This window comes from Caretta caretta, chromosome 3 (genome assembly GCF_965140235.1).
Source record: "Caretta caretta isolate rCarCar2 chromosome 3, rCarCar1.hap1, whole genome shotgun sequence".
NCBI classification, from domain to species: Eukaryota; Metazoa; Chordata; order Testudines; family Cheloniidae; genus Caretta; species Caretta caretta.
This window is the reverse complement of record NC_134208.1, coordinates 92,545,435-92,561,511: the sequence shown is the minus strand read 5'-3', so window position 1 is coordinate 92,561,511 and position 16,077 is coordinate 92,545,435. Positions and strand designations below refer to the sequence as shown.

The window sequence follows — 16,077 nt, the reverse complement described above, 5'->3', positions numbered from 1 at the left end:
ATGGAGGTTGTTTGTGACTCTGAACAAAACATTATGGTGGTTCTTTCAAAAGTTTACAGCTGAACATTGACTTAATACTGCTTTGAAACTTTATGCAGAAGAAAAATGCCGCTGTTAACCATCTTAATTTAAATGAAACAAGCTCAGAAACCGTTTCCTTCCCTTGTCAGATCTTCTTTTAAACTTTCCCTTTTTTTTTTTTAGGCAGTTTGTGTTTAACACAGGACTGTACTATACAGGATTTGCTTTTTTGGGTCTCTGCTGCATGATTGCGTACTTCTGGTACCAAATTAGGTGTGTGGTTGACCGATCGGTTTGTAACTCTTTAGTGTTTGTAACTCTGAGGTTCTATTGTATTTCAGTATTATGTATTCAATTTCTGCTGCTTCATGTTAAAACAGTAAAGGAAACAGTTACTCTTTAAAGGAGTGCTGTGTTTTTTCTTGATGCATAAACAAATCCCACTACTGTTCAGTGGAATTATACATGTGTATCAAGGGGGGGCAGTAGTATGCAGCTACCACAATGATAGTGCTGTATAAGAACTTGAACAGAATAGATCTTGTGCATAAATGACAGTAAAATAAGCTTTAAATGTTCACTTTTCTTGAAAGAAATATTGAACTAGTGAGTGTTAGATTTTTGAGTTTAGTGTAGACTTGATGAAACATCCATATACACATGATGACTTACCTTAAAACTTTGGCAGATAAACTGAGGAAATTTGTTGTCCTTCAGAAACCACCAAATTTGAGCTGCCATCTTGCTTTTTTTCCTGTGTCCATCCACTACTGTTTACAAAGGTTTGACTAATGCACCTGTTCACAACTTCTGAAAACAAAAGCAAAGTTTCTATAGAAGTTGTTGGGCTCATTCCTCTCCTGGAGGAAATCGAGGGTGCCAGTCAGATGGAGTGTGTGCATAGGACTTCAGATCCAGTGTTTCTACACTACATGAGACCTGCAAGTCTCTGTTTACCTCAAACCCTTTTGATGTAACAGTAATAAGCTCCTCTGATCAGTTGTGTTACAACAGTTTCCTCCACTTTTTTAATTTAAAGGCAAAGAATTGTTTCAAGTCACTTGCAAAAAATGTTTTGTTTAGAAATGCATAGATTCTTCATAGGGAAGTGTGACTTTAATGAAATTTAATGTAACATAATGAAAACAGTACTTACTATTATTCAGATGGTCACCTTTATAATACGAAAGAATTCTTCAGCCCTTTGTATCCCAGGGCCAATCCCCAACTGTCTGGTTTCTGCTCCTGTTCCATCAGAAGGGGAATGTCTGTTTGCTACTGCTTACTCCTAGTAGTTAACACTGCGCTGCTACCAGTTGAGGAGCTCCTTAAATCGTTGTTCTGACATACCAATAAGAAATTCAGGTATTTTATACCAAAATTAATAAAATTGATTGGAAGCATAAATCAACTAATAGGAGTACTCAGTAAAATACTGTGCCTATTTATTGTTTTACAACAATATTTAATATGAATAAGGGCTTTTAAGAAGTGTTTTTCCCACTAGCAAATAGAACAAGCTTACAAATGTCCTGTGATGTTGAATCTGAAATTTAACAACCCATCTTCTCATTCGCTATTGACATTAAAGAGCAAATAGGACAGCCACTGCCTCCACAAATTGCATGCCATCAGCACATAATTTCAGTCTTTATGTGCCTCCCATAGTGATTTAGGAGCTTATTCTATTGCTAAATCATGGCTCAAAGTCACTTAATGGCATTAGAATTAAAAGATATAGCCAGATTTATGAGGCCAGGAATGAACCTTCTGTGAGTGCTTTATGCTGCTTAAAGAATGTAGTTATTGATTCACAACATAGCACCTATTAGGTGCCTCCCTCCTTTCACACAAGCTATGCTGCGAATCAGATCTTACCAGTCAGCTATCTGAAAAGAAAATTTTATATGGAAAGTGCTACCCCTTGTTTGGATATGGTGGCTCACAACATGTAAAATGAAGTTTCTAAGTTTGCTGTTGTAGCTAGGGTTTGGTACACAAAGCTAAATGAACAGAAAATTAGGAAGCAGATGCTTGTGGCTTAACAGTGGAACTGTGCTTAAAGATACTCATTACTGGTGAATAAGGATCAATTTTATTGGGACAGCTGTTTCCTTAATCAGGAAAAACTCAAACCCCTAAGATGACATCCAGAGGTATACTGTCTCTTCACAATGTGATATAGTATGTCTCGCTGTTGTATACTGTGTTCTTTACTTAAATGTATAAATGTTTTAATTTATACCACATAAAGTATATTGTCAAAACCATGTAGTGTTAAATTTCTTTCTTCCTTAGCCATGGAGGAAGCAGAACCATGAAATATATTGCATTTATGTTGCACTTTTGGCCTCCCAACGCTCTGCTTATCCTAGAAGAGATTAGTAGACAAGTAACATTCCATTTCTATGAGCAGCATTCCAACAGCAATTAATGAAAAAAAAAATCTGTCATAGATTGTGAGTTCTGTGGGGTATAGACTATCTACCTGTGGCATATGTCTGTACAGTGCTTTGCACAGTGTGGACAAGGATCCTGAGTGAGGCCTTTGGGCACTACAGCAGTACAGATGATAAATGTGATAATATCAGGTTACTTTCCCCACACATATAGGTCATGTGAAAGCAGGGATTTGACATTTACACTGGTCTGAGATCTAGGATCAATATACAGTTGTGGACCACTGAGAGTTTTAACATCTGATATCTTGCCATCTTGGGATTTCAGCCTTTACAGTGATACAAAACATTCTGTTTCTGTTCCTACATGATAAGAATGGTACTTCCAAACTCTGTCACTGATTTATTGACACTGAGATACTATTTTAAAAAAACTGGTGTTAAGAAGACTATAGGGGGACCTGATGCCATAGTCTTCAAATGTGTTAAGGGCTTTTTATAAAGAGGGATGGTGATCAAGTGTTTCTCTATTTCCACTGAAGGTGGAAAAAGAAGTGTTCTGCTTAATCAGCAGCAAGGGAGATTTAGGTTAGATACTAGGAAAAACTTTATAGCTTTAAGGATTAGTTAAATACTGGAATAGGTTACCAAAGGAGGTTGTGGAATCGCCATTTTAGGAAGTTTTTAAGAACAGGTTAGAGAAACACCTGTCAGAGATGGTCTAGGTATATATGGTCCTGCTACAGTGAAGGGAGATGAGCTGGGTGACATCTCAAGTCCTTTCCAACCTTATGATTCTGTCACTTCTGTATAGTTATTCATTCATTAATTGTTGTATAGCTTTTTCAAACACCACTCATACCTGAAAATTAAATACCTCAAGCTGAGAAATTTTTCCATTTGTATGTTCCTCTAACTTCACTTTTAACTGTACCAATAAACATAAACCTTAAAGAAATTACAAATTTCCTGTTATAAATATCAGCTACGTTAGCAATTACTGCCCTTCGCCTCCAGATTAAGGGCCCTTCCTCAAAACTTTTAGGCTGTTTTTGCAATTTATGGCTACCTAAGCACTTCCTAAATGTACAGAAGCATAACCAAAAGACAGAGTTCAATATAATTGAAACAAAACTCTGTGTCTTGAAGTTTGTTTTATGTATTTATTTTTGATTTGAGCCTAAAATTGAGCAGTCACCTGCCTAACTGCTAGTTTCAAGCATAAATCTAAATTCAAATTATTATACAGCAGTTTCTCGTCCATCTCTGTTTAGTTCTGTCTTCAAGCTTTTTAGTATTTTGTGCTGGGCATTACTGGCTTCCCTAAAAGATTTCAGAAGACAGTAGAGCTACACTTTAGTTCCCTAGTTACAGTGTTTCAAAAAATCATTATACATGTTAGATACTGCTAGGATTAGCAAGTATGATTGATTAATTTTTCACTGTTTGTATATTTGGATTAAGCGTGGGAAGCTCTCACTAATCCAGTTATTTCAGTCTGATTAAACTCTCCAAAGCCTTTTCTGACACGGATAACTTCATGGCACTGTTTGACTCTTTTTTGGTATGATGATCATTTGAACAATAGAGGAGTAATTTCCTTTTCCTGCGGTTCATGGTACCATAAAACAGCCAAAGCTAATCTACTGAAAATAGTGGCAGGATTTTGGTTGTTACATTAGGTAACTCTTTATTTCTAAATAGAAAACACTTCAGAACAATTTTATTAGTTTTAGTCAATGAGCAATGTAATACCAACAGCAATTTGTCTTAAGGTTTAACTGCCTTGTAAAATTATGGGTACATTCCATGCTCTGACTCTCAAAATAACATCATTCTAAAAACACAAAATACAGAACAGTATGTACCACATTATGTATTTATATATGTTAAATACTCCAGTATCATATTTAGGGATTCGACAATTTATGAATAAGCAGTTAAGATGAGAGTTTAGCCACAATGTGTTAAGCTAAGCAGAAGATTTAAAATAACTGTAACAAAGGTAACAGTAACTAAAGAACTAAGAAAATCAAAGACCTTCAGCACTGACTGACATCTAAATTCTGGGAGTGCAGCATAACAGAAACAGAACTTTTAGGGCATGGGTACTAGCGGAGTCTGTATGTGGAAATGTTTTGTAGACTACTACACATTTGTCTGGAGTCAGATTTCCAGTAGAGCTATGAGATGCCCAACATACTGTTACTGGCACATTTATTTATTCACTTCTGGATTTTTCATGACGATAACTTCCGAGGGTCCTACAGGAATGCTGTTACTTGCATCTGTTTAATGTGTTTCTTTACATTGAATAAAGTTAGACCAAGACTGTTTCGAAAGTTGGAGCCTAAAGTTAAGCTCCTAAATCTATATTAGGCATTGAAATACATAGCCTGATTTTTAGAAGTGCTACACACTCTAACTTCTGTTTTCTGAAAATCTTGTCCAGAATATTCTCCTTTTGATAAGGATGTTGTGCTTGTTTCACGCACTTCCGTATAAAAATATTCAGTAAACATAAAGGGGCTTCCATTATATGATCTGTATCTCCCCATTTTGCTTTCCTACCACAATGTATACAGTTTCACATTTCACTTGCTTTTTCATGTGTTGGTGAAGGGAATCAAATCTTCAACAATGTGCTAACATAATGAGTTTGATATATGCTACACATTTAGAATTTTGTGATTTTTCTTTGTTTCCATTTCAATGACCTATAGAGAAGCAGTTTAGAGTCTTAAGGACTTTTTTTTTGTGTTGCCATGTTTATGATGTTTACCTTATAATCACTTAGCAAGTTATATGCTGAGACAAATTCAATAACAGAGTCTTCCCCTGCAATTGTTTGTTTTTACAATTACTGTTGCATTGCTAGTAATAGGTATTTTATAAGTTTACCATTGTTTTAAACTATGCTTTTAGGTTGATCCATTGCATTTTTAAGGAAATGGTATATGCATCAAATTTAACATACTAGCAAACTCTCAAAATAACTTGTAACTAACAATGCAATGGCAATTATAAAATAACTTACCTGCAGGTAAAGGATTTGCTGTTGAATTTGTGAAAGCATCTGGATAATCTGTAGATGGATCATAAAGACCATGAACATGACGTTATAGGAATTGCTGAAAATAATGTGACATTTAAAGTAGTACTCTGTATATAAAAGTGGTGTTGCATGCTAAAGGACACACCAGTATGTGGAAAATAGGATTTCTATGTGTAGCTTTGAACATCTTTTGTGGGGGGGGAAAAACATTATTTTAGTAGGTGATCTTGTATAGAAAGTATCAGAATGAGCTTTTCAAAAGAGTTCTCTGTTAGCAGATCATTTTAAACTTAAATAAATCAGTACTCGTTGTGGTAAAAAGTCTTCTATTATATTGCCTGAGGAAAAGCAAAGCAGACTGTCCTTGTTCATTCTCGTATCCTTGTTTCTTTGTTTTGCATTGTAATATTCTTGGGCTGGCCCACTGGGAAAGGCGGTCAGTTGCTGCAAAGAAAACAATGCATCTTAGTCAGAGTCCTGTCTATTTCCATCTGTAAGTGTAATGAAAAAAGTGAGTAATGTTTTATTGAACAGATATAGAAATGAGAAGAAAATGTTTTCAATATTTGTTTTTAAAATTCTAAGTATGATGTTTTCCTGATGTAGTGGTTAAACTTTAACTTCCAGTTTCATCTTTCTGTAGAGAATTCTTTCAGGGGTGTATGTTTTATAATTTATTTTATTTTTTAATCAATCAGATACCACAATGCATAAATTAGTTTGGAGCTGAAGGATAAGATAAAATTACCCCATCGTTGCTGATGAAGGTTAATGTCTTTTGATGGAGTTAGAAATGCCCTTTAATTTACAATAATTCACCATGCTTGGCTGTGTATTATAGTTAGAATTTGTAGGAGGCACTTGTTCCTCCTTTGTATTCTGTTTTCCCTTTTTTCTGATCACTTCATTTGCAATAGTTATTAGGCTAATTTGACTTTCATAAATATTTGTCATTCCAGGTAGAGGGCATCATTTTTCTCTGAGAGCGAATATGTATGCCTGTTTCATTCAGGAAAAGAAAACCCTATACTTTGGGTTGTTCATTCTCACCACAGAAAATAGCTTTGCACTCAATCCTGCAATTAGATCTGGGCAAGTAGCCCTTTGTGCCCATGTGGATGTTAATGAGGTTCCATGGGAGTATAAGGGCCTGCCATCATGGACGTGATCTCAGGACTGGAGCTTCTGTTTGTTAGTTTGAACTATTCAGTTCTGAATATTTGATCTACTATCTTGAAAATAAAGCTTTTATTTAAATCCACAATGATCAATTCAGTAAAAGAAAAAAGTTTTATGAGTACACTTGCCATTTCTGCATAGCATATAATAGCATGGTGAATGGGAGTAATCTCTCTAAATAGACTTTTTAAAAACTAATTTATTTAAACTCTCCACACATACAGTCTAAAGTTGGTGTCCAAGTTCATCAGAGCACATAACTTAAGTTCTTTGCTGAACAGGGATGACTTTCTGAGTTTGGAGTAGGTCAGAAAGGTGCTTCACACACTTTGAGAGATGATTGAACAAATTATAAAAGCAATTATTGTAGGAAGTTTGCTGATGAAAATACAGTGTATGTAGATGTGGTTATTTTCCTTACCTTGTACAAGGAAGAGTTCTAACAAGTGTTAATACTGTGAAAGACAGAGAATTAAAATTGAGGAATCTGGATGACTTATTAGTAATAGGGGCCACGATACACATAGGCATTGTGTTATACCAAGGCATGTCTCCCCAGAGCTTGTGTATCCTATCGACAGAAAGAAAAGGAGTACTTGTGGCACCTTAGAGATTTACAAATTTATTTGAGCATAAGCTTTTGTGAGCTACAGGTCAGATGAAGTGAGCTGTAGCTCAAGAAAGCTGGTGCTCAAATAAATTTGTTAGTCTCTAAGGTGCCACAAGTACTCCTTTTCTTTTTGCAAATACAGACTAACACGGCTGCTACTCAGAAACCTGTCGACAAAGTAGTTCATTTTGCAAAACTGTTAATCTAGCGTCTCTCATGAGGAATAAATTTATTTAAATATTTTTTAAAATTAAGAAGCTAAATTATAGAGGCAGAATGATAAGTTAACAATTTTAATGTGTTCATTGAATGAATTGAATGACAGGTTAAGTTTGGTGTATGACAATAGATGGAATAGACATGTTTAAAATATTCTGAGGGAACAGAGACAAGTTTAGTAAACATTCGCTAAAATCTATATTGGCATGTGGATGTGTCTTTAAAAATGAACGTTTCAACTTCTTAATTTTCATCAACTTGTAAAAAGCAAGTACCTTATGGATTCTTTTGCATAGCATTTATTTCTTGCACACTGTTAGGAAATGTATGGTCTGCAAAAGAAAAAAATGTTCTGAGATAGATTGAGCTTACTAATTGCAGCTAAGATGAGTTTTTCTTGTTTGTGTAGCTGAACTGTATTAAAGGTATCAGTTAAATGAATAAAAAGTGGCTTCGCTGTTAGCTTTTTGTCTATTCAAGGATGGTGATTTTTGCTGGATCATGTTCCAATTAAATATGTTCAGCCATTCACACAGCATTATTGTATGCTTGAAATCACAGTTGCCAGTACTGTTTTTTACTCATTTAGATAGTTACCGCACAGTCAGTAGTACAGTCATGTTAAATTGTAGTCTAGGATAAAATTAAAGAATGTCTATAGTTCCTTTATTCTAGTTCAAATTTTGAATTTTTGAAAGAAGTTAAAAATTATTAGAATCAATTGAGTAATTTATGAAAATCTTTGTTGCAAGTGACAAGAGTGGACTTTTATGCTCAAGACTTGTTCTAGAATGTTAGTTCAATTTAAAAATTACTCTGGTCCTATTTTCTTAATGGCTTTTCCTTTTCCGTTTCAATTCCTGTACTTTTAGCTGCTAATTTTGAAAAGGGTATTCCAATTAACTTCCTAACACCAATATGCTTAATTTTTTCTCATGTTTTAAAGCTGATGTAATATTTGTTCACAGCATTAGTTCACATGAATAACTTATGGCTTTCCTTGCTTATCTAAAAGTGGAAAAATATTTCCTTAATGCTTAATATTACAACCATTAGTTTTGGCTAACCAATTCTTGTCTCCCTAAAACAGACAAAACAAGTTTCAAGGAAATTGAGATATGTCAACAAATAAGTATAACAAGATTGAATGATGGAAGTTTTATTACTGAAAGTTGTGAATAATTCGCAGTTCAGTATTGCAGCATTAAAACCTTGATGTTAAACTAAAGTAGTATCTTCTTGTCCAGAAACAGTTACTCTAATATATCTCTTGCTGAGCCTGTGTATAGGCTGCTTAGTAATGATTAATACAGCCAATAATGTACCACAGTTCTGAAATCATGGTCATGGCCTTGTATCCTATATTATAATTAAATGTATGTATGTTTTTATTTATAAAAAGCAACTCAGACTGTCCCGGGGCACATGTCTTAAAAATAATACCCATGAAACATTGACAACCATCAACCTTGACTCCTGTTCCACAAAATAAAATACGTACTGCCACAATGTCTCATTCAGGCAAAACCCCGAGAAAAGATATGATCTCATACTGTGTCCTCCTCTGTTGCATTAGTAGGGAACATAAATTCCAACATGAGTGAGGTCCATCATTATATACTGTACAGCCAGTCTCCAGATGTTTTAAATATAGGGACTGCTAGCATGAGTTGTCCAGTTATCTCCACTGTCATGACATCGTATAGGAAAAAGAGATGGTCTCTAAAGTAGCTAGGGCAAAAAACAATATTGGTATTTATAGATCAATCTGAACAACTTGAATTGCAAACAAAAAGAAATGGAAAGCCAGTGCAGTCTTCATAGACTTATTTTAACATGCTCCCGATAGCTAATGCCTCCAAGCAGGGAGACAGTTGAATTCTACACTAGCTGTGGTTTCAAAGTATCCTCTACATTAACCCCAGGCATACTGTAAAGCAGTCTGAAGGACATAGCCATAATTTGTAGCAAAATCCATATCATCATGAAAATATAATGAACTGCTTTGAATATTCAGAACAAACTGGATATCGAAAGCATCCTAAACAAATTGCTTATTTTTCTCATTGTCAAATTTCTGTTAAATCTACCTCGATACTACTTTGGCCCTGCTCACAGCACTTAATTCCTGCCTCTCTTCTGTGGAGTAGAGTACGGTTAAGAGTGGGAGGAGTAGGCTGAAGCACCAACTCCTGCGGTCCAACTCCATGCGGATACCAGCTCTAGTACAAGAATGCAGCTAACCGGCCCCATCCAAAATCACATATTTCTGTTGCAAGTCCAATCCCACAATCATTCGTAGTCACAAATGGTAAGATAGAGGACCCAACAGGAAACTATGGTTAGTTTTGTCCCATGTGGTTACAGAATCAGAGGCCAGAAGGGATCATGGTCATCTAGTGTGATCTTCTGTATATCTCAGGCTACCAACGCCACCCAGTATCCAGGCACTAAAATCCAGCAACTGAAATTTGACCAAAAAGTGTAAGATCCTCTGATTAAATAAAAACCTACTTTATTTACAAATATTGAAAGTGGCTTTTGGAAAGTACAGTATTTCTTATGAACTGCTGTTATTTATGAGAAGGTAAATGAGTGTGCTCCCATCTTCTCTTGCATTGGTCCACCAGCAAATGTTGTTTACACACACAAGTACATCTGTACAAAGTTGGTGTGTGCATTTTTCTTCCTCAGAAAATTTGGCTTAGAATACCAATTTAAATTGTGATATATATCAAACTGAAAATTGATGCCTAAAAACATATATTGTAAATGTTTTCATGAGAAAAACTAAGTTGAAGGGGGAGGCACTGTTGGAGAGAAAATCAGCAAAGGTGACTTTGATATTTTAGTACACCTGGGATAATTATTTTTTGTATGTTCTATAAAACCCCAGTGTGATTCAAAGCAGATAATAGTGCTTGAACAACCAAGTATTGTAATTGCTCTCCATAAATAGGTTTCTATATTAATTTGGAACAGTTTTCCTGTATTAGAAAACTCTCTTCTTGAAGAGATCATCAGATAGTGCTCAAAGAAAGCCTTCCAACAGTTAGCTCAGTCCAGCCTGAGCTGACTGTTGGCAATTGGAGAGAGCAGAACCCATATTTGCAGTATTGTTATAACTAGATACTTTTTCTCTAAGCATAAAAAGTTTTGTTGTGTTTCCTGCTGATAGTTAGACATATTGAAGTAGTTCTAAATCTTATGAATAGAATGCCAGGTATAACTTTTCCTTCGGTACTAAAGTATTGTATCTTCCTTTTTCTTCAACATCTCTGCACAAACCCCAGGGTGCTATACTATGTAGTGTTAAGGGATGCTTTGTAAAACACTACCAATAGTAATATCAACAACACTATTTATTTCCTAGTACTTAGTACATAGTTTATACGGTATAATATTATGATTGGTTTTTATTTTTCAGATATTTCGAAAGAAAGCAGTGGAACTTGGAGAAAAGTTGCTCCCAGCGTTTAACACTCCCACTGGAATACCTTGGGCATTGCTTAATATTAAGAGGTAAAAATAACTATTTTTTGTGAATTTAGCACACATGAGAAGGGCTGCATTCAGTTAAATTGAAGCTGAAGTCCTGTGTTTCTCCACAGAACAGGCGTAAGCACAGGCAGAGCATATACTTTCTCAGGTTTACAGTCTGAGCAGTGTACCCCAGACTTTGTTTTGAAGAGATCACCTCTGAGCAACGAAAATAATTCAGTCCTGTCCATTTAGTCCTTAAACTCTCAATGGAGACTGCCAACAAAGATGCCAATTGAGGGGGGAATTTTTGTTCACTCTGAACTTGGCTGATGTCAACTCATTACACGGACCAGTGAACAGCCACCATTTTAATATTCTAGAAAATTTTAGTCTTCCTACATGCTCACTGGGGGGAAATTCCTATAAGATCTTATGTTTTGCAGTTCTGAATGTAAATAAATTAAAAATAAAAAGTTAGAGAACATACGTGAATTCCTAAGTGTGTTTCCCATTTTCTTTTTATCACTTACTGTGCTGCTAGTCATGAGTGCAATAGAAATACCCCACTTACCAAAATGGAGATTTTTCCCATTTTAATCAGTTTTGGAAAGCCTTTTGGGGGAAACATATTCTATTCAATATTTTTTTATACCACACTAGTCTCAATAGTAACAGCACTTTTGGGAGTGCATTAAGAGATGTGAGTAACATCTATCATATGATTCATTCTCTTCTCTCTTCCTCTCCCCACGGAGAAAATTGTGTGTGCAGTGCAGTGTTTTGGTTTACTAGGATTTTGTTTCAGGTTTTTTTAATATACACATTGTGTGTGTTAAAGGCAGGTTGAAGGAAGTGTGCCTTGCACTTGGGGCAAAAGATGGTGAAAGAAGGAAGTTTATGATGGTCCTTAGTTTCTTTGGGAGAAAGACTGGTCCCCAGAAAAGCTCTGTCTCCTGCATAGATGAGTTTCATCTTTATTGTAGAAAGTTCCATTTTATCCAAGGGTGGAGTTGTCGACTACGGTTCTCATCCCAGAGAATAATGATGATCCTTTAGATATCCTGGGACAGGCCATCAACTGCCATCAAGACCTTGGACGTGACTCTGTTGTATGGGAATCCAGCATAGAGAGTAGAGGATGGGTTTGGTTTGCTCATGGTAGCCAGTGTTGCGAATTAGTTAGAGTCTTGAAGGGCTGATGGCTTCAATCTATGTACCGCAGGAGCTTTGAGGGAGCACAATATTGAGATTCTGTATAGTCTTGGGCAGTGAAATCAGTCTCTGATTCCAGGGCCAGGGCATCAAGGGTGTAGTGGATTCAGCACCAAGTGGTTCAGTGCCTCCTCCTCACCCAAAATTAGAACCATTCGGAATGCTTTCAGAACTGAACTAACTTTTTTGCCGGCCAAACAGAAAAATCAATTGATTTCCCAGCTCTAGCATCAATAGAAGCTTTGTCCTTTGCCTCCCTTGCTTCAGGGAAGCCAGTGTTTATAACATTTGAAAGGGACTGACACTTGTGGGCAGGAGACAAACTATGACATACAGAAAAGTAGTTTGGATTGCTTTTGTCATGTTGGGCCAGTCAAGGGTAAATCTCTATCCCTGGGGACAAGTTCCTATACAATACTTTTCTGGTTTGGATGGAAATTGTCTCCAAAAATATGACCCAGCCCACCTCTTTATTTTTGAGCAGAGTTGGACATTTGTCCATATTATTCCCGCTCAGACAATGTTACCACTCTTCCACAACATCCAAGTATTATTTTCACCTGTCAGAAGTAAGGGGCCTGAGGCTTCCTGCTGTTCCATAAAATATCTGGTCTCCACTCGCCTGGAGAAAGGGAGTCCGGAGGTTACTTAAGAACCTACTTGTTAGTAGGTAACATTACTGCTAATCCACTGAGTTGTTCCTTTTTAGAATAATGTTTGTTTAACATCCTGACTAGCTCTTCACCATGTGTAAACTATATTTATTACATGATAATATATTTTAAAACACTGGAAAGAAAATTGTAAACGTAAAAGCGTACAGTGAAAGTTAAAGCCGGTCTAAATAAAATTATCATTTGTGTAGTTAGAACAGGGTTGACAGTGTTTGTTAGACACCCCTTCTCCCTCCCTTTCCTCCCCCCCCCCCCCCACTCCACACTGTTAGCAAGTGTTGGTCCTGTGATGGAATATTATGTAGGTTCCACCAAGTCATTACCCACCAGAGATATAAGGGAGCTGTCTGTAAGGAAAAGATATAAGAGATGGGGAGAACAATCCTGAGATGGGAACCATAAGAGCAGTTAAGACTAGGGAGAAAATTTGAGCTGAATGTTAATAAAAGCAAACGCCAGGAAACGGTAAGTTTGTACACTACATAGGCTACTGACTATGTTTGAGTGTAGACTGAGAATAACATCTGTTCACGATAGATTCAATTATGTCTTATTTCTGCATTTTAACATCTGTTACAAGTTAAAAGTGGAATTGAGCTGAACTCTTAATTCTCTGTTCCACAAAGTGAGAAAGCAAATGGTTGACAGAATGGTTGAAATATCTATGAACAAACTGGATACAGTAGTTACTCAAATCATAGAATTGTGGGACTGGATGGGACCTTAAGAGGTCATCTAGTCCATCCCCCCCTGCACTGAGATAGGACTAAGTATACCTAGACCTTCCCTGACAAGTGTTTGTCTAAATTAGTCTTTAAAACCTCCAATGACAGGGATACCACAGCCTCCCTTGGTAAGCAATTGCAATGCTTAGTTATCCTTATAGTTAGAACATTTTCCCTAATATCTAATCTAAACCTCCCTTGCTGCAGAGTAAACCGTTTAATGTTTGTCCTGCCTTCAGTAGACATGGAGAACAATTGACCCACTATCCTCTTTATATAACAGCCCTTAACATATTTGAAGAGTGTTATCAGGTCTCTCCCAGTCTTCTTTTCTCAAGACTAAACACAGCTTAGTTTTTTGGATGAGGAAGAAAGTTCCCTTAACAAAACAACATTTATGCTATATGAGCATTGTGCATATCTTTGTATCAATAAGTAATGTCTTTATAGCAGGCTAGGCTTTGATTTTCATTAATCACCATACTGTACAGAATGGCTGTCTGAGTTAGGCTGGGGGTCTATCAATCCCTGAAGCAGTGCAGAATTGAGAGGGCACAAAGGTATTGCCCTAAAGCCAATTTAGCTAATATGCCTATAGGAAGCACAACACAGAATCTCACTCTAAGGCCATATACTGTATAAATTATTTCTTCAGTCTTGAAAAAAGAAAAAAACTTGTCCTAAAATACTTTAATATATACTTTTTGAATCATGGTAATGACAGACCACATATTTTAAAATAGTGCAGAAAAAGTAAGGTTCTGTGACACTGCACCCCATATTCTTCATAGTGTTGTTATGATGTGATTATGACATAGTTATGATGAATGTAAGATAAGTCGTGAGATATCATTAGAAAGGTTATGATTTTCTGAATATGATTATGCTATTTGTATGCATGTATAATTTTGTATCTGAAGTTGTGTCTCTGTATTTCAAATGTAGTTACACCTGGGGAACACCCACTAGACAAGATGCCTACATTCTAGATAGTGGGTGAGGAAGAGCCATTAGAGAGAACAATAGGCCTTAGGAGAAGCTTATCTCCCACCTGGGGAGCCTTCCTGTGAATGCTCCAAACAGCCTGTGAGTGATGGCTGCTATGACTCTACAAGGACATGTGATGAAACCACATGTCTCTAGACTCCATTTTGGAATGTCAGTAATTTTCCACAGACCAGTCTGGGAACTAAGCTTTGAAACAAAGGGTTCCAGATGTATGCAAAAGCTATATAAGGCAGGGAGTGACATCATCTGGTGTTCTTCACTCCCCACACAAGAGACTCCTGGACCCAGGCTAAAGGGATTCTTAGCCTGTGAATGGAACACCTGGAGATTCCAAGCTGTAAGCATGTGTAGCTTGCCCCTTAAGAATCTGCAGCCTGCTTGTATCATGTCTTACGGTGAGAAACTGCTATTCATATCCAATCTATTTAGTATATTAAGAAGGGCTGTCGATTTAATTGCAGTTAAGTCACGCAATTAACTCAAATAAAAAAATAATTGCAATTAATCGCAGTTTTAATTACACTGTTAAATACAAACTGAAATGTATTAAGTATTTTGGATGTTTTTCTACATTTTCAAATATATTGATTTTTGGTTACAACCCAGAATACAAAGTGTACAGTACTCACTTTATATTATTTTTATGACAAATATTTGCACTGTAAAAATGATAAATGAAAGAAATAGTATTTTTCAGTTCATCTCATAAGAGTACCGCAGTGCAATCTCTTCATTGTGAAAACGCAATTTACAAATGTAGATTTTTTTTGTTACATAACTGCACTCAAAAATAAAACAATGTAAAACTTTAGAGCCTCCAAGTCCACTCAGTCCTACTTCTTGTTCAGCCAATCGTTCAGACAAACAAGTTTGCTTACATTTATGGGAGATAATTCTGCCTGCTTGTTATTTACAATGTCACCTGAAAGTGAGAAAAGATGTTCACATGGCACTGTTGTAGCTGGCATTGCAAGATATTTACGTGCCAGATACGCTAAACATTCATATTCCCCTTTGTGCTTTGGCCACCATTCCAGATGACGTTTCCATGCTAATGACACTCGTTAAAAAAAATTCATTAATTAAATTTGTAACTGAACTCCTTTGGGGAGAATTGTATGTCTCCTGCTCTGTGTTCTACCCATTTTCTGCCATACGTTTCATGTTATAGCAGTCTCAGATGATGCCCCAGTATGTTCTTTGTTTTAAGAACACTTTCACTGCAGCTTTCACAAAACGCAAAGAAGGTATCAATGTGACATTTCTAAAGATAGCACTCGACCCAAGATTTAAGAATGTGAAGTGCCTTCCAAAATCTGATCGGGACGGGGTGTGGAGCATGCTTTCAGAAGTCTTAAAAGAGCAACACTCCGATGTGGAAACTACAGAACCCAAACCACCAAAAAAGAAAATCAGCCTTCTGCTGATGGCATCTAACTCAGATGATGAAAATGAACATGTGTCAGTCCACACTGCTTTGATTGTTATCAAG

At 36.3% G+C, this 16,077-nt stretch overlaps 1 protein-coding gene across 1 annotated transcript in view; it reads left to right on the top strand.

The window, feature by feature from the left end:
- MAN1A1 (mannosidase alpha class 1A member 1) overlaps positions 1-16,077 on the top strand; it is a 209,217-nt gene that overhangs the window by 119,697 nt on the left and 73,443 nt on the right. The window contains exon 5 of the mRNA XM_048844674.2: positions 10,911-11,005. Within this exon, the coding sequence (XP_048700631.1) occupies positions 10,911-11,005 (95 nt within the window). The remainder of the gene's footprint in view (positions 1-10,910; positions 11,006-16,077) is intronic.